Source organism: Schistosoma haematobium, chromosome 6 (genome assembly GCF_000699445.3).
Source record: "Schistosoma haematobium chromosome 6, whole genome shotgun sequence".
Taxonomy (NCBI): domain Eukaryota; kingdom Metazoa; phylum Platyhelminthes; class Trematoda; order Strigeidida; family Schistosomatidae; genus Schistosoma; species Schistosoma haematobium.
This window is the reverse complement of record NC_067201.1, coordinates 11620717-11640857: the sequence shown is the minus strand read 5'-3', so window position 1 is coordinate 11640857 and position 20141 is coordinate 11620717. Positions and strand designations below refer to the sequence as shown.

Below are 20141 nucleotides of genomic sequence, written 5' to 3'. Positions count from 1 at the left end.
CTATTAATTATGAAAAGACATTTATTCCTAACTCATGGATATGAACTGCAGAATCTAGGAAAATTGAATAACATATAAGCTTATATCGTTCGGTTACTGTAGGTTTTCAATTGCTGTCTTTTAAATCCTCTCTTAAATTATACTTTATCTCCAATTTAGTAGCCATTATCTTATCCTAAATATTATATAAGCGAAAAGAAACACCTGTATGAGACTCAGATAATTTGTTAATATATTCTGATACTATATCCGTTAATGCTTTTATATTTATTTCCTATTTCCCTGTTATAATTAGGAACCAGTTCATATATTAATACCTACACAACCAAATTCTAATATAAATAATAATCCTATCACTTCATATTCTATTGGTCCATGTACATATATTTTATCAATCTCTGATAATTATTTAATATCTGGTCACTTAAATGGCTGGTTAGTTATTTGGTCAATTAAAAAATATCGTCCTTTACGTCAATGGATTGGGCATAATGGATACCAAATTACAAGTTTGCATTTTTGGCCTCGAAATAATAATTATGGTGTGATAATATCTCATGGTCGTGATGGCTTTATACGTTTCTGGGATTTAAGCAATTTACAATTTGATACGACCGAAGTGTTTAAACCTTTTGATCAAGGTGAGTAAATCACTTACTGTTATTTGTCTTCTTCAGTTTTTTTCTCTATCATTAAACTATATACATATTTCAATGAATAATGTTAATGATTTCTTAACTAGATCTATTATTCTACTTTCAGGTTAACTGGTTTGAATAAATCCATTTTATAAAATTAGAAGCTATCCGACTGTGATTTACTATTTTGAGTATCGAAGAGAGTAAAAATAAAGATTAGTACAAAATAATATGAAATGATTTTATGTTGTTAGGTTCTCATTAGTTGCTAACATCTTATATAATATTTTAAAATTGTCATAGAAATTGACATACATATAAATACGAAGGTGATTAAAAATGAATATATTTCAAAGATTTCAATAATGTTAATAATAAGATCGTTTCAGCTAAATAAAAATATAAGAGAGAAAGTTCCGAAACATCAAAAAATAGTGATTAACATTCAAATAAATTTAATAAATTTTAGATGTTCAAAAGGGGGTTAGAAACAATTGATTACATAATGAATAAACGTTGATAGGAATACTTTACGAATATATCTTCAATTTAACTTCCAAACAAATCCTCTCATGTAAGCAATTTAAACCCATTATGTAATTATGATTTTTAAATATCACAGGTTGTAAGCAGCTGACGAGGACCTACGAAATAAAATGAATTCATGCTATTCTGCTAGAATATTTGTTCTTGCTCTTTTCAAAATGATAAAGGGAACTATGTGTATGAAACTTTAGATGGTTGCTTAATGAAGTAACTAAACAAAAAAACAACAGATAAATGGTAGTAAAGAATAATATTAGTTCTGAATTCAGTCAATTAGAATTAAAATTGTGAATTTAGGACAAATAAAAATGATTTAATCAAAAATTGAGGAAGAGTTGAAGTAAAGAATGATGCAATAAAACAAATGTAATAATACTAAAGTAAAGAAAAATTCATTATTGTTTCTTTTTGAATATATAAATCTAATTTCAGACGTTTGTTCGACAAAGCTTCAGCAAACCTCTAATGATTGAAATTCGATTGTTTATTAATCACCTTGATACGAAAAGTACTGAGTCCTAGTTTCAGTGTAGACGTCAACACACTGGGATCTAGGTACATCGGACTGACCAGTCGTAAATAGGATGAAACGTGGATTTTAGATTCTACCGTTAGCAATAATTCCTTTTTATAAAGGCTTTGAATATTATATGTGCAGGTCACTCCACCTTTCTGATAAATAATCGAGTATTTTCGTTAGTTACTACATAAATAGAGTGTAATCCCTACGTAACATTATGATCTGATTGTTTGCATACGCGTATACAGCCTCTGCCAGGGAAGTCCTACTCACTGCCTTCTCGTGGCGGGGGTGTTGTTTACGAAAATGAGAGGACGGAAAGCGAATGCCCGGTGCTTTAACCGAATTCCAAATCTATGGTGCACATGGGCTCCAGTATCCTGCGGGAACAAATGGCGTATGAACCAATTGTTGGTCACCGGCTTCCATGGGACTGCATCTCCTTACGATGCTCTACTACCTTGTGGATCAGACCTTCAGGTCGAAGGCTCGGGGTGTGGCCCCCTAAGATAACCACCTGCTTCGGTCTGGGCACCCGGGCAGTATAGCAGCCCACACGCAATTAATGAACTGAACTGTCTATGATCATGGAAACTAATTCTCTTTCTTCGACGAACATTCAAATGATTCAATTATTATTATTGCTATTATTATTATTATTGTTATTATTATTATTATTATTATTATTATTATTATTATTATTATTATTATTTACTACGCCATTATTCACCCTCTTTTATTCTTACTCTGTCTATACTTATTTTTTTCGACTTATACAGCAGCTCGTCTATGGTGGGAATTCGACTGTATCTAAACGTTCTCGAGTCACTGTCCGGTTGAAAATTGTACGTTACCACCGAATATGAGTACTGAAGCAGTTTATCTGAAACCACGTGCACCATTCAAACTGGCTGCCTTCAACGTTCGCACATTTATGCAGGTCGGACAACAGATAGGGCTGGCTATGTCTTTAGAAAGTCTTAATATTGATGTCTGTTGTCTATCCGAGACCCGTATTCAAGACTCTGGTGAAGTACTACAAATTCGCTGTACATCTGTCGCTTCAAAAAGCTTGTTTTACGTGCGCTTATCCGGGGACCCTGTGGCATCTTCGTCTGGTCTCGCCGGCGTTGGTGTCGCACTAAGCGCTAGATCTGAGGCAGCACTAATCGATTGGATCCCCATTAACAGTCGGCTATGTGCTGTTAGATTAGAAAGTTCCGTCAAAGTGAGAAGAAATCGGCGTGAGAAACGATGTCTCTTCGTCATCTCCGCCTATGCCTCGACAGATTGCAGCCCGGATGCAATCAAGGATGAGTTTTACCACCAGTTATCTGTTCTTCTCCAGAAAGTGCGTTCGACAGATATTGTAGTACTAGCCGGAGACTTGAATGCTCAGGTCGGGCGTCTAGGCACAGAAGAGGGTCGTTTAGGTGGCCGATGGGGACTTGTTAGTCACAGGACAGATAACGGGGACCGTCTACTGCAACTGTGCACAGACTACAACCTGTTTCTGGCTAGCACTAACTTTCGGCACAGTCATCGCCGATGTGCCACCTGGCGTCCTCCCTCTGCATCTCAAGCCTGGACTCAGATTGATCACATCGCGATCAGCTACCGCCGGCGTGGTTGTGTACAAGACTGCCGCTCCTTTTGGAGTACCTATCTGGACTCTGACCATGCCTTGGTCTGCGCCAATCTTGCCTTTTCAGTGAACAACGAAGTGACCGTCACCAAGGGATTGATGTCAGCAAGTTGGTTGCAACTTCTGTTGCTAGTAAGTATCGAAACGAGCTAGCTTCTAAGCTAGCTACCATTCCACCGAAAAGTATAGATGAGCATTGGTTGCAATTGCATGACGCCATGAAAATGGCGGGTACAGTCAGTTGTGGGTTCGCGAAACGTCCCGCTTTTAAGCACTGGGTTTCTGCAGGTTCCTTACAACTCATTGAAGCCCGTCGGTCTACTCCGGGTGACCGTGAGTTTGACCACAAACGAAGGATGTTACGTAATGAAATTGGGCAAAGCTTGCGTAAGGACCGAGAAGCCTGGTGGTCGAAGCGTGCTAATGAGCTGGAAGCAGCAGCTGCATCTGGTAATTACCGGAAGCTCTTCCAACTCATCCGAGCCACTGGCAGCAAGAAGTCTGGTGTGAGTGAAACAATCTGCGAGGATGATGGGATGCCAATCACTAACATCCATCGACGTCTTGGACGATGGGCAGAATTTTTCGAAGGGCAGTTCAACTGGCCTGCTGCTCCGGCAACATCGGTCAGACTGTGCTGCCCTCCATGGCCGGTGACGACTGATCCACCAAACGAGGAGGAAGTCCTCAAGGAACTCCAACTCTTGAAGCGTTACAAATCACCTTGCCCAGATGACTTACCTCCGGCTCTTTTTAAAGATGGTGGTGACTTTTTGACTAAGGAATTGACGACGTTGTTTACAAAGGTTTGGGAACTAGAGAGTGTACCAACGTCATGGAATGAGTCGATAGTTGTCCCTATCTTTAAAAAGGGTTCACGTCGTTCCTGTAACAACTATCGGGGGATAATTCTACTTCAGATTGCGTCCAAACTATTGGCTTCCGTCATACTTCGTAGATTGTTCAAAACCCGAGAAAGATTGGCTCGCGAGGAGCAGGCTGGGTTTCGTTCTGGTCGAGGATGTATTGATCATATCTTCACCCTCCGCCAAATGTTAGAACACCGTCATACTTTTCAAAGGCCAACAATCGTAGTGTTTCTTGACATCAGAGCTGCCTTCGATTCGTTGGATAGGACTGTTCTCTGAGATTGTCTATTGAAGAAGGGTGTGCCTGAGAAGTTTATTAACATCCTAAAGGCCCTAAATACAAACACCTCAGGCAGAGTGAGGGCATACAACCACCTTTCTCCATTGTTCTATTCGAGCAGTGGGGTTAGGCAGGGTTGCCTAATCTCACCATTCCTCTTCAACTTTGCCATCGATGACATTCTGGAAACAACTCTGATGAACGTAAGTAATGGCGGTGTGGATCTGTTGCCTGGAGAAAGACTTCTCGACCTTGAGTATGCGGATGATATTGTCTTACTGTGCGATAATGCCCAAGGCATGCAATCCGCACTTAATCAGTTGGCAATCAGTGTCCGTAGGTATGGTATGTGCTTTGCACCTTCGAAGTGCAAAGTACTTCTACAAGACTGTCAGGATTCCAAACCTGTACTCACCCTGGATAGTGAGCAGATAGAAGTAGTCGAGAAGTTTGTGTATCTGGGTAGCTGCATAAGTGCTGGTGGGGGTGTGAGTGATGAGATCAATGCACGTATAGTGAAAGCCAGAGCGGTTTATGCCAATCTGGGCCATCTTTGGCGCCTTCGTGATGTTAGTCTGGCCGTAAAAGGTCGGATTTACAACGCGTCGGTGAGAGCAGTTTTGCTCTATGCTTGTGAAACCTGGTCTCTCCGAGTTGAGGACGTTAGACGACTCTCTGTGTTCGATCATCGCTGTCTCCGAAGGATTGCTGACATCCAGTAGCAACACCATGTTAGTAATGCAGAGGTTCGGCATCGTGTGTTCGGGCACAGAGGCGATAATGCAATTGGTGTCACCATCTTGAAACACCGACTTCGGTGGCTTGGACATGTTCTCCGAATGTCGTCCCAGAGAATTCCACGTCGTGCATTATTTGCCGACTCTGGGACTGGTTGGAAGAAGCGGAGAGGTGGTCAGTGCATGACATGGTGTCGTGGTATGAAAGAAAGCTGAAAAGGACTGGCTTTTGTCGGTCCTTCACGACTCTTTGGTTGGTGTCCGAGAGATGGTACAACACAGTGGCTAGAGACGTTATCAGATATGGCTCAGAATAGAAGCCAGTGGCGATCGTGCTGTAACCTTCTTTTACTTTCTTCATAAAACGTGGTTGTATCTTCCTTAACTGAAAGATTTCTCCTGATTGTACCCTTCTGTTCCCCTACTATTACTATTATTATTACACTACCTTACACCAATCTCTTCGTTATTGTTTTTTTTGTACGTTCCCCACTTTTTTTTCTTTTTCTTCTTAAATTCTCATTGTTTTGTGTGGCGCATATATATTTGGCGCACTCCTGTGCCAGTATATATGTGTTCAAATAAATAAATAAAACAAATATTAACTGTTGGTTATAGTGTTTATCGTCATTCATTGTTGTGACTCAACATCGCACACCAGGTTTGTACATTGTCGTTATGTTGTGAGTTTTCATAATTTCTTCCTACTCCCCCCAAAATGATTTTCTTTGTCAAACTGTATATGTTTTGTTTTGCTTTCTTTTTGTATTGTGTTACAGTTTTTGGTGAAATTCATACATATGATATCTCATTTTGCAATTCCGATTTATGGCGTGCATATACTACAACGAGTAGTAGTAACAGCAACAATTCAGCGGATGTTTATTTCTTGGCCCATTTGTGTCAAGAAGAAACAGATGATGATGATAATAATAATTCTTCAACATCTAATAAAGAACCGTCTATCGAAATAATCCAGTTGCCTCAATTTGTATTTATTTGTCAGCAGTCAATTAATTCTATTCAAACTTCTTGTCAAAATGTTACAAATCTAGGCATGTGTATGACATTAAAAGGAATTGAAAAAACTTACCCCATAAATCAAATACATTCTATTCTATTGGCCGGCTTCGAATCTGGGCACTTAATTTTACTAGGTGATGGTCGAGTGTTAAGTGTGCTTAATTATCCTTTGGGCCAATCTATCCCCATTATGACACTTTCTATTCAACCTGTTTTTAAACAACAATTATGTAAGGAAAGTACCAATCGAATGGAAACAAATGTCAAATTCGTTGTTTTGGGCGGACCTAGTGTGGATAGTTGTGATACAGACACATCGGTCGATGGAAACATAGCCTTTGTACAATTGGAATTCGATTCTCAAATGTCAAATTATTTTAAATTGTCTAAAATTCATAAATCACTTAATGATTGTATTACTGGTATTTCATGTTTTGCATGGCGTGATGATGGTCGTCTGTTAGCAGTTGGTCAATGGGATGGTAAAATACGTTTAATTGACGTGCATTTCAAAAATAATCTACTTAAAATCAAATCTTTAGGTTATCTATCTAGTTTAGGTAGTTTAAATGAAGGGAGTTTAATTGGTGAGTGGAGTTCTACAACACTGACTCAACCACATGGACCTAATATCGATCAACAATCCAGACTAATTCGATCATGTACATTTACAAAACAATCTCATTTTCTAATTACATCTGTTCCAGCAAATGGTGGAGCATTAGGTAGTTTACTTGTATGGGATATTTATAGATAGATTTGTGGATATTTTATTTCAAACTTTCAGTTTTGTATCATTCTTGATCTTTTCAAAGAAAAATAACTACAAAATATACATGCATTATTTTTGTTAATAGAGTGATTTCATTTTGTTTCACCCTTGTTAGTTTTTCGTTCAATATATTTACGAATTATAAGAAAATTACATGAAAATTTAAATATTTGAATTAAAAAGTGGTTACATTTGAAATAATTCCGTGTATTAATTCTCGATGATGGTTTAATAATTGCTGTACTCAACCATGAAACCAATATATTTCATGTTCTAACACCAATTCAAGTTAGATAGTAGGATAGTACCACTAACTTTCTATTATGATCAACGACCTTTGGTTCTTATATGTTTACTCAACTGCCCATGTAAGTGAAGAAACTGAGAAACAACTAGAATGCTATAATTGGCAGAGCCGAATATTTAGGTATACAAATCATTAGTATACATAAATTTGTACATATGATCCAGACGAGGACACGTAGGCTGAAACCTTGACTAGCAGCTTGATTCATTAATAAATTAATTTGTCATAATGGCTCTACACAAATAAATGTGTATAATTAGTTGTTGTGAATTGATAATTAAACAAATGGGACGATTATTGAGTTCATTTATTTTCCGCCCCCGAATACCCTGGTACGGCCGACAGTGGGGAGAGTCCGCTCTCCCTCTCGAAATGCTCTCACACGGCCACGTGTATATAGCCTCTGCCAGGGAAGTCCTACTCACTGCCTTCTCGTGGCGGGGGTGTTGTTTACGAAAATGAGAGGACGAAAAGCGAATATCCAGCGCTCTAACCGGACCCAAACCAATGGTGCACATGGGCTCCAGTGTCTTGAAGGAACAAATGGCGTATGAACCAATCATTGATCACCGACTACCATGTGACTGCATCTCCTTACGGTGCTCCACTGCCTTGTGAGTCAGACCTTTAGGTCAAAGGCTCGGGGTGTGGCCCCCTAAGAAAACCGTCTGTTTCGGTCTGGGCACCCGGGCAGTATCATAGCCCTCACACATATCGAATGAGATTTGTGTGGCGCATATGCATTTGGTGCCTCTTTGTACCAATATCTATGTGTTGAAATAAATAAATCATTTATTTTCCAAAAGTATACTTTACTAACAAACCAATCAGATTAAGGATATCGGCTATTAAATTTTCTCACGGATTTCAAAATCTAGTGGTGGATACTCGTACCTTACTAAAAGTTAAATAAAAATGACCAATAATCAGTTATTAGGATGCGTAAAAAGCTTGTGACTTAAGGCTATATCGAGGCAATCCGCACATATGCCAACATAAGACTGATCAATTGCAGTCCTTAATAACAATGGGAAGATACAAGTAAAACAACACCAAGTGAAGTTATTAGGATGGTTTTTTGAGATGATGAAGATGATTTGTAGCTCAGGTGGATGATTTTGACAAAGTTTTGTTCTCTGAGCTGGATGGTTTGGTCGTGGGGCTTTCATCGTTGTTCTGAACGACATTTTCAGTACAAACTTCAGGTACAAGTCTACCAGCTCATAGAACAAAACTCCATCAAAATGGTTTGTATCGACAACTTATGAAGACTGAAGTTTTAGGATAATAATTTGTGATTCTTCTGAGGGAACATAAAGATTGTTATCTACAACCACAAAACTAGATGCATATTTGTTCATCCATATGGCTACACGGTATTCCTGACCACTTCTCTTTCCCAATCCAAGCTGGTAAGCCTAACTTCTGACCTTAAATTCTTGCGTTTCTGGGGGATATTACATAACTAACTACTTAATTATATCACCTGCATTCCGACTGGCTATAAGTTGGTCTTAGTTTTTAAGTTCATTTCACGAGTTTCTAAAGATCTTCAGTCAATTCTCCCTTTGCCCAGTTATGCAGAAAGGATGATGAAGTGATGAATTAACTCGCACTGTTAAATAGTAAACTACTGGACTGACGATATAAATATTTTGTTTGCAATATGTTGTGGATGCAGAGGAATAGACCAATATTTATCATGTTAAGTCCAATGGTGTCCTTAGACTTTAAATGGACATTTCCTATTAGTCGATATCTGTTCACTTGTTGAATATTGTACAAAATGTTGTTTTCTATTTTATGGTACGATGTGGTGTGCTTGATTGGTATATAAACAAAGTATGTTTGAAATATAATGATTCATATCTCCGAGGCTGTGACTTGTGTTCTGGACTCAACTAACTGTGCTAGACAGGGAAGTGGGACCAATCGAGACTCTAGGCCGTCCGTACGTGTTTACGTGTCACTGTAATCGATCGATAACACAGGGTAGAAATCGACCTCAACTTAAAGCCATAACACAATATGAAGCTCAAGAAGCTACTGGATAGTCAACATTGCTGGTTTGAATATATGTATATATATAATCAATAACTCCAGTTAACAACCACTGGAACCAACATGTTTGTCGCCATTATTGTATATAGAAAGCATAAAATTTAATAGAAGTCTTGTTTATTTACTGTTGGTGATATACATTTTTTATGCATATTTGTTTATATATTCAAATATTATGCTAAATACGACTAAAAGCAACTGAACATAAAAAGGACAACATCACTGAAACAAGAAATATAAGTATATGTATATATATGTTTGAAAAATGCTTTAAATATAAATTCACAAGATAATGTATCACGGTTTAATGGAATGTCTGACAGAACGGAGGAGAAACATTTTAAACTAACGATATGGATTTGTCTCTGCGATTGTTTGACTCGTGCCCTCCCATCCCTGACCCCATTTTCAGTCATAAAAGAAGTAGAGCAATATATAAATAAAAAATGAAATCAAGTCAATGGTATAAAAAGAACTCAGAATAATAATAACCAATGGAATGATAAATAACAATAACGACATCAACTACACATAAGAAGTCAAGATTCAACCACGTTTCAACTCAAAACCATAAAATCAAATAATAGTATCATTGCTGTTAAACTTCTAGATTAGGACGCCCTTTAGTTTGTTAATAGGTTGGTCCGTAATATTGACCGCTGACACCACCTACAGGTGGCTGTTGAATATTTCCACCATAAGGTTGTTGCTGCTGCTGGCTCATCGGGTCAGACATCATACCAGGATATGGCTGACCTGGAATACCAGTATTTGGATCCATAGTTGAACCAGGTTCACCTAGTCCTTCTTCTGGAGTGAGACCAGCTTGGCCTATTCGAAATCGTTGCAATGCGAAAAATGTGATTCCACCCTTAATTCAAATGAAATTAAAATCGACAAATAATAAACAACCAAATAAATCCATTGAGTAAGATTCTCTTAGTTAGATTTCCTCTATTTCTTGTCAAATAAAAATTATTTAACTACTATACGATGAGAATATTCTAATAAACAATCACGTAAGTCAATCGAAATTGGTGTTCGGTGGTAAATTGAAACTTGCAATTGATTAGACTATAAAATCAAAATGATATTGTTAACAGACAGAACAAGGATTTCACTCTATAATATCCGGTTGTTCATTTCTACAAATGATTCTATTGTGGAAAAGTTATTCATGAACCATACAATTAGACTGTACATTTGGGTTGTAGCACTCAATTGTTTAAGTTTGTTTCAGTATGTTTAATTTAATCCCCATGCTTCTATATCTCATTGATTGTTCATTAATAAAATCATGCGTTCAACACTTTCTAGTCTAGTGTTCTTGGATATGTGTAATTTTGTTTTGATGATAAGAATTAGACATATTTTTAATCAATACCAATTAAAGCTCTTGTATTCTAAAAATCTTTGTTATAAGTTTCCTTTTTTAAAAATGTTTTCCGACTATTTCCTATAGAATGAACATATCAGTCAAAGTAGAAGCAAGTTCAAGATTGATAATCTTAAAATGTTAAACGTTAATACGAACTATTCTGTTCGTATTTAGAAACTGGTTCTTCGTCAGCAAATTCTCTAGTAATTAAAACGGAGTAAAATGTTTGATTTCCATGCATCTCATTGAAAAATATTTTCTTTTAATTTTAGACTACTATTTCCATTATTATTAATAGGTGAATGAAAGTAAACTTATTGCGAGAAATTATCACAGTGGGTGGGTGGAGATCATAAAATTTCATAATTTATATCACGGATTGATCAGTTTTAGATAACCATTGAAAAATAAGGACAGCTGTTTTTTCGTAGAATGGCATACTTCAGGAGTCCTTATTCTAGACTCTATCGAGAATCGAGTTTCAGAACTTTCAATTCTCATGGCGTAGGTTTAACATTTAAACCACTGAGTCAGCATCCAATGGTTATGCGCTTGCTACAAGACCCAAAATTCAAGGAAACGCTCACTGGTGTGGTTGTAAATGTGAACTGCTGAGGTATCCTATACTAAGACAAAACATGTTTAGTGCTTCTTGGTTTTCAATGGTTATCTAACTAAGATCAATCTGTGATGTAAACTATGAAATATAACAATTGACTAAAATTATGCGGGTTTGCAAACAACAGCCTCGAGAACAATTTTGATTTTAACAAGTAATAAAGTGTATTATGACTCATTCAACTAAATAGCTGTTTGAATATCCCTAAAAAGTAACCTTAAATTAAAATAAACTTTATGAATAAATAGATAAAACCTACCCAAATTGCAATGGACAAGAAGGAGAAGACAATCGCTGAGCGAGCATTACTTTCCTGCCATCCTTCTACTTTGTGTTGCCCAAGCCATTCGTCAGAAGTGTTTGTCCATTTGTTAGCAAGTAGACAAAAGCTCACAAACCATAGAAATGTCCACAAACCTATTTATTCGAAATGCATATTATTTGTCTTTACGAAACATATTACTAATAAATATGATATTAAATTAAGCAAGGGGGCAAAGCGATAAAAATTTAAAGCAATTAGTTCCTTTGATAAATCCCGATAGTTCTGATAATCTTCGTATTCTTGTTACACTATCGAAAGATAAAAATTTAAATGTAAAACGAGGAAGAAAAATCCTTTGCATAACTAAAGAGACAAATATCATGACTACTCAGTAAATGATATTGATTCCATTAAAAGAAAAGTTTCTTCAGCCAAACAATTTGTACTTTTCAATCAGACAACTTAGTTTGTAGAATGATCTTAATATTGAACCTGATCTTCACGTATAAGTATAGGCACTTGGTAAATTTTGACTATGATTAAATAAAACCAGTAAATTATGAGATATCTATTTAAAACTATCTGATGAATGTACATCTACATGAATGTCATCATTATATAAACTTTGGCATTACTTAGTAAACATAGAACTAAGGACAGATAAATAAAAATATGAAGGAATAATAGCAGTCATCATATATTCACATGTCTTGAGGAAAAACATTTTCCAGCGTAGAGTTTGTGGAAGCCCTTCATTACGTTTCACGTTGAAATATTTGCTTGTTGATGTTGAGTTCTAAGTCTGTGAACAACGTGTAACAATAAACAGTGGACTGTTATTTGTTATAAACTACTCCTGCAGGAAATAAACCAACACTTAAAGCCTCCTCAATAAAATTGAAATTAACTATGTAAATTCAGTCCTATCTAATTTTCTGGAGCTGTTGATTAACCTGATTTGTAAAAGAAAACAATATTTCGTGGTTCGCAAAAGGAAATCAGACTGAATAACGTAGTTCCTAAAGTTTTACAATCAAAACTTTACTGCAAAAAACGATAATTAAAAATTTATGCATCCAATGATCGAATTTCCATTTCCTTGTAGGTTTAAATTTACAGATATCGTTACCCTCTCGTAGCGTGTTGTTCTATTTAACTACGTTATTTTACTTATTACTAGAACATTTCTGTCCCGATGTTTTCTAGTGAAAATGGAAAGTAATTCGGTTAAATATGTTATTTAAATGTTGAATTGGAGTTTTAACCAATAATCTGGTGAGATCTTACGGAAATAGTTATTTTGAAAGTCCAACATTTCCAACTTGGGAACATGATCTAATAAATCTCAGTACCTAATCAAGAGAATAGCATTTCTGAAAACCTGATCAAATCGTGCAAATTATCAGTACCAATCAGAGGAGCATCAAAAACAACTTATTACCTAAAGCCTGACTGGTGTTTGTACATGGTGTGACTGGAATAGAAAGATTCTAGCGTAAATAACAGTGATCTATATAAGCTGTGGAGTAAATTTTTGACGTAGTTAATGATAGATTCTCGGCGTCAATACAGGGACCCAGTATGGATTTTTCAGCTGACATTATTCATGCAAGATTTAATTAATATTCGGATATCAAGTTTAAAATAATTTGGTCACATATTCATTTGCTAAGTGATTTAAAAGTTATGACAACAGTATTACACGAATTTAGGTACCCATTAGTATAATCGAATGAGATATACATTAATAAATATACTTTGCCACTTCTTGCTATGTACTCTCACATTGTTTAGCTGAAGGTTAGGATTCTACGTTGATTTAAAAGACATCTCTAAAGGTCAGTGACAAGTGAAAATTCCTTTTAGAGGTATTCGATTATAGTTGTCTTTAATAATATGTCATGATTGATTACCTTAAGATTTTCAAGAGTTACTAATATTCTTTGCTTTAAGTTTCCCACAATATACATGTTACTCTATGCATTTGGATTGAAGATTCTGATTTAAAACAATTAATCTCGTTGAACAGCTTTAGTCTACTAGCTTGTACCTAGCACATAGTTTTCATCCAAATAAATGAATAATATGACTTATTGTCTTTACTCGAAAATTTTAGAGTTGATTTTTATATCTTTTAGTTTATAAATAACCCTTAGTAAGTAACTTTTTTGATTACTTCAAGAATGTTAAAAGGTTTAGTACATTTGTCGCAGAATTTCTTTTATATTGGAAAAACCTAGTAAAGATGATGGTACTGAATTCACCTTCATGAAGATTGAAATGTTTAAAACATCAAGATGGCCACTTTAAGTTTCTTCAGTAATAATATGAACATCCACTTGAACTAATACTGTCCGCAGAGTACTTTCTATTTACTAATCACCGAACGAGTTTTATGTCTGAATTTTACTTTCAGAGTGAATCTAATAATAATAATAATAATAATAATAATAATAATAATAATAATAATAATAATAATAATAATAATAATAATAATAATACTTCCGCTGATAATAATAATAATAACAATTTACACACATAACTGGATGATAATTTGACTAATTGATCTATTAGACGAATGAGAATCAAAAATATAAACCTAGTATTTACGCCAAAGTATCTCAAACTACCTATTTTATTACGCATAAAACACTTTATAAACATACAACTGAAGGACTTGTGTAGATTTACTGTCCAATCAGTTATACTTATAAGATGAAGGGTCGTTAGAATTACATTACTTCAAACTATCTAAAACTCTAGACTGATTACATAAGCATTTCTTTAATATTAGTTGAATTCATCAGTCGACTTAAGCTACACCACCATTGGAAACCTAGAAGCACTGGACCGGCTTTCCGCCCTAGTATGGGACTCAGAAGTGTAGACTTACCATCCAGTATGTGGGACTCGGACCAAGATCCTTCAGTCCCACGCGGGAACGCTTAACCACTGGACCACTGAGCCGGCATCTGACGGCGTTTATGTCTAACTTCAATCAATCCGTGATCTTGCGCAACCATTCATCTATTGTCTGAGGTAGATAATTGTCTCTACTCGACACGGATCAGACTTCACTAGTCACGGCTTCTCATTAGAACTCCAGGAAATTCATCTTAAAGCCAGTCACTAGTGAGCACATGATGATTATTATTAGAATAGTGGCTTGTGGTATGAATTAAACTACTAAAAAGTCACCACAACTTCCAAAAACACGCATTCTAATGATAATTTTTTATACTAGTCAAGATTAGTCAAATTGGTTATAATTAGTGCAGTCAAGTGGCTAAACTACCACCCATTATACATAACAAAATACCTGGGACCGTACCGAAACAACAAGAAGTGAGAGCAAAATCAAATGGTTTATACAAGCTAATAATAAAGATTTTGGATATCATATGGGGTCAAAGTGTTTCACAGAACTGGTATCCAGCATCATCTTTTATCAGAACAAGTCGGGTTAATCAATAGCTACTCTTATATCTGTTGTGGGTACGTAGCTGTCATTTAGTAGGAAAATATGATTTCAAGTCTTTCATTTATTATTTTAAAAAAATATTCCCCTTTTAAAATCTCTGTCTTTCTTAATTTAGTCATCAATCAGGTACATACATCCAAGAAACGAATATTATATTTTATATGAACTTCTAAAATAATTTTTAAATTTAATTTTGCCCAGAGGACGTACCTGAGAAACCCAAATCACCAATTATAATATGTTTCCGTCTTTTAATGTTGGAAATTGAATCAAACATAAAATCGGTAATGAGAAAAAGAATTTCTCCAAGAAAGGCAAAGACGCCGATTGCAACGGGGAGATTACAAGCACTAGACGTTGTGCCAAAAATGCAAATACCTTGATGCGTATAACAACCTGATGATATAGAACCAAAGACTATCACAGACACTAGCTGAAATGAAAAGTCATAAATGTACCTGTTGGTGAGAAATGTTTAACATGCAAGTAAATACTGACATTGTGACTTGAACGTCAATCGTCTAACGCTCGAGTACATTATATGGTACATAAATGTTTTTCTACAAACAATATGAAGTTGCATACAACAATAGAGAATCCGTTTCTCTCAAAACTGGATCAACTACACACGACCTACTACCAAGTGGAATGAAAACGGCAGTAATTTTATGGCAATCAATTTAAATTAAAACTGAAGAGGTTATCAATTAAATCAATTTCCGAAATTGGATTATTCAAACACACTAAAGGGGAGATAAGGTATATAGCAAGCTAGTTAAAGATCAAGTACAACTGACATTCTTGATTCTTAATAGATAATAAAGACGTAGATTTTCTTCACCTTCATAAGTACAGGTTAGTCAAAGTACTACGAAAAGCAAAATAATTAAAATGTGCTAAATTCCAAGCAAACTTACACCTCCAAATATTGGATTGTATTTTAGGTATGAAATGAGAACACCGCGTGGAACATATGATGAATTTAATTTCTATTATTGACTTCTGATGTCCCGATAAAGGAACCGTATCCATACAATCTAAGTTTACGTTATTCAAAACTAAGAATGGTAATAAATGACTAATTACTTAAATCGACAAGTGTTGAAGTAAGGACTTGACATTATCCAGAGAAATATTGAAGGAAAAAACTCTAAGAAGCAAGCTACTGGCTTGCTGAAATCTGTGTTTCTGTGAAGTTATCATTTCCAGCATTACTAATAAGCTTCATGAAATCAACCTTAATTAAAAGTGTAGCATTTATCAACATCCGAATAAAAATAGCTTTGCAGATACTCAACAATGACAAAAATCTCTCGTTTTAACGAGAACTGAAATCTGGATGTGCGCGATCAAAATTCGAGACCGTGTTCTGAAACATTCCAATAAGGACGTGATTGTTTTTTCGGCGAGACTCTAATTTAGGGACGAGCCAATCAGAAGCGTTTGAGCAATTTCAAGGTCACGGAGCCAAGTTCAACACGCGCTGCTAACATACGATCGGTTCACAGCGGATTTTAGATTGTAGGTGATTAATGAGAGGTTACAACGGATGGGACGGCGAAACTCTATTTTAGGGACGAGCCAATGAGAAGCGTTTGAGCAATTTCAATTATTAGCCAATCAGAAGACAGTATAAAGTAAAAATATATTACAAGAAAGTAATGAATTACAGTGGATATTCTTCTTTTACATGATTTAAAAACCTGTTGAGGTTTGATAAAGACTCAGAAATTCTGAATTCATAATGCATATTGTATAGAAACTCGTCCATAGGGTTAGGGTCTGGGGTTAAAATTAGGGTTAAGGGTTAGGTTAAGGTTAGGGTTAGGGTTAGATTAGGATTTAGGGTTAGGTTAAGGTTAGGGTTAGATTAGGGTTTAGGGTTAGGTTAAGGTTAGGGTTAGATTAGGGTTTAGGGTTAGGTTAAGGTTAGGGTTAGATTAGGGTTAGGTTAAGGTTAGGGTTTAGGGTTAGGTTAAGGTTAGGGTTAGATTAGGGTTAGGTTAAGGTTAGGGTTAGGTTAGGATTAGGGTGCTAACATGCGATCGGTTTACATCGGATTTTAGAGATGTGTCTACTTACAGGCTACAACCCTAACCACTAACCCTATGGACGAGTTTCTATACAATATGCATTATGAATTCAGAGCCTCTGAACCTTTATCAAACCTTAACAAGTTTTTAAATCATGTAAAAGAAGAATATCCACTGTAATTCATTACTTACTTACAATATATTCTCACTTTATACTAACTGTCTTCTGATTGGCTAATAATTGTCAAGGTCACTTAAAATTCGTTCAAAGGTCGTCCTTAAATTAGAGTCTCGCCGTTTTTTCTCTAGAAGTTCGGCTCTTTATTATGACGTCCACCCAACCCTAGCTACTATCAAATATAGTCCCCCATTAAACCACTACCACTCTCACAATTGTTTTTTTTTGCAAGTTCCGTATGTGAAGGGCTTTCGTAAAAGCACCAACGGATTCGCTTGCGAGACTCAAAAACATTGCTGATATTAAGTTTTAGTGCTGACAATAATATAGCAATTATGAGATGTAAAAATGCATTTTAAAATATCAACTGCATCCAACTGTTATTAAACGCGTTCGAGTAAAATAAAGTGCTTACGATTGAGACAAGCCTCAGAATGCTGACAGGTTTCCGTAGAAAATCCAATATACTGCTAGTGGTTCCAGACTTTGCGGCTGATAGCAAGTTTGCGGGATTCATCTTTCATCGAATGTAATTTTGGGCCTCAAATGAGCTTCAGTCTGCCTGGTGATAATTTCGTCGAAACACAAATTACAAAGTTGTGTGATTTCAGCTCTAACAGTTCGATGAATCTAAAACGAATAAAAAAGTATCACTACTGTAACAGACAAAAGACAGAAATAGGTTTAAAACAACAACTAAAAAGTCGAGTAATCGTAAATGAAACAGAATGATTTTGGATTCGAAAACATAAAACGTACATCATATAAAACGCCGCACCGGTCTTGGATCGAGAGTACAAATATGGCTAGCGCATTATAACAAACCGACACAATATAATATGGGTAAATGTGTGAGTGATTGATGTGAACAATACAATCTAAAAATCGGTTCACAGATCTCATTTTGCATATACAAAAATATGCTTGAAAACCGTGGTTGTTAATTTATTCATTATTAACATTCTAATGGTGAATAACCCCGATAAACATCAATACTTCAATAGTCGGTCACAAATTGACGTCAGCGATTTTGTAGATAACTAGTTGAATGTATATGAATAAAAGCAGTCGAGACATTCATACGTCCAAAACCTGTCGGCCTAAAACCCCATTTCCGTTTCACGTTCAGCCTATATTGCTTTCTCTTCTAAATTACTAATAGCCGAAGGTCTGTCAGATGTTTAAATGTTACCTAGGTATTATGTCTTGAGAAGGTGCCTACCACTGCATTTTTTACCATGTTTAATTAACTCACGTTGCGTTATGAAACAACGAGTCAAAAACTTTATGAATCTTCTTGGGGTTATTTCCAACTTACTGACTTAATTCTACAACATTTTCAGGACTCATAATACTCCATTCTGATCAAATATTTACGACTAAAAACCGTTTGAGCTGAGTCCTTTAACGGAATACATAAACACCAGTTTCGTCCTACAGAGTTTTTATGTGCTCTCGATATGTCAGGAGTTTAGAAAATTATCACTAGCTGGTTCTTTGGGTTGAGGGAGTAAAGCGTTTTTAAACAGCTCATTGTCGTCCGAGAAAAGAATGGTCTCTTATGTGATAAGGTTTGAAAATTTTGAAAGATTTCGGTATTTAATTCAGACATGTTAAATGTACATAAATGGATACTCATTTTGTAATACGATATTTGAATGAGCATCCAACGTATCTGAGGCGATTTTTTTGTACAAATACTCGTCATCCAAGAAATAAGTCCTGTGAACTAGGGGTGGAAGGAATGATCCCCAAACCACGCAGTAAAATGTGCTATACAAACAATTGTAGTCTCACAAATATGTTTTCTGAGCTAAGTATGATGGTTGACGAATTAAGTCCTGATATAGTTGTTGTCAAGAAAACGTGGCTCGTGTGACTCTAGGCTATTCTCTATTTGTAATAGTATATATCTGTATTAAAAGTGATGGGGTTATAATTTGCAGGGTAGGAGGGATAATATTATATGTAATAAACCACTTCCGTATACAATTGATTACATCAGATGCGCAATATAGCGGTACATGTGAAGTAGTTTGTCTTACAGTTGAATCTATACACGAATTAGTGAATATAGAAGAAATTTGCCGTTGCTTACGGTGATTTACTGGAGATCTTGTCTCAAATCACATCTGTTCCTGAAGTAAACCTTATTGTTGTCTCACCTTTGAAAGATTCAACGCTTCTCACATCAACTGGATAGAGCTTACAGCTTCAAATATATGTTCAGGGTCATCCTGCTGCCAACAATTATTTAGTGTGCTTCTGTGCATACATCGCAAAACCGACATATCTAACAAACACAACATATTCATCTCCTAGTTCATCAGTTAAAGATGTGAAATTTAATTCTTCATTTAATTTTGAACCAACATATTTTCCACGTCGAAATATTGTTGCACTAGATTCTGCTGTCCGACAAAATAAAGCACCTTTACCAGGTTTTATTTCAAATTGACTGATAATTGTGCCAACTGGTAATGCACCGATTGGATAAGCATCACCTTTTGGATCAACTGGAATAGTAGGGATATCTACATGTGAACATATAATATCTCCAGGTTTCATACTAGCAGTTGCAATAATCCATCTTTTCACTTCACCTGAGGCTACTAAAGCAATAAACGGATGTCTCCACCATGTTTTTTGACCTGTAATACTAATTCTTCATGGATAGTTTTAGTTAAAACTTGTCTGGAACGATTGTGATCTACCATAAACCATGGACGATTTAATCCAGTTGTGACGTGTTTTAGTTGAATTTTACCGTCAGGTCCTTGTCCTCCTGT

The 20141-nt window shown here is 35.8% G+C and overlaps 3 protein-coding genes across 3 annotated transcripts in view; 1 reads left to right on the top strand and 2 right to left on the bottom strand.

Annotated features, from left to right (window-relative positions):
- NKIRAS2_1 (NF-kappa-B inhibitor-interacting Ras-like protein 2) overlaps nucleotides 1–7015 on the top strand; it is a gene marked incomplete at its 3' end in the record, with an annotated part of 30932 nt that extends 23917 nt beyond the window's left edge. The window contains exons 6-7 of the mRNA XM_012943188.3: nucleotides 296–641; nucleotides 6015–7015. Coding sequence (XP_012798642.2) covers nucleotides 296–641; nucleotides 6015–7015 — 1347 coding nt within the window. The remainder of the gene's footprint in view (nucleotides 1–295; nucleotides 642–6014) is intronic.
- Nucleotides 7016–9473: 2458 nt separating this feature from the next.
- Nucleotides 9474–18531, bottom strand: SYNGR2 (Synaptogyrin-2). Its single transcript, XM_012943189.3, has 5 exons — nucleotides 18112–18531; nucleotides 17768–17982; nucleotides 15352–15574; nucleotides 11655–11812; nucleotides 9474–10269 (listed from the first exon to the last, which is right to left on the bottom strand). The coding sequence occupies exons 2-5, from the start codon at nucleotides 17867–17869 to the stop codon at nucleotides 10030–10032; spliced, it is 723 nt and encodes a 240-aa protein (XP_012798643.1). The 5' UTR covers nucleotides 17870–17982; nucleotides 18112–18531; the 3' UTR covers nucleotides 9474–10029.
- A 1071-nt stretch (nucleotides 18532–19602) lies between these two features.
- Nucleotides 19603–19920, bottom strand: MRPL2 (54S ribosomal protein L2 mitochondrial; the record flags this gene model as incomplete). The annotated part of the gene is made up of 1 exon (XM_051219451.1): nucleotides 19603–19920. The coding sequence occupies one exon, from the start codon at nucleotides 19918–19920 to the stop codon at nucleotides 19603–19605; it is 318 nt and encodes a 105-aa protein (XP_051065469.1).
- Between the last annotated feature and the right edge of the window lie 221 nt (nucleotides 19921–20141).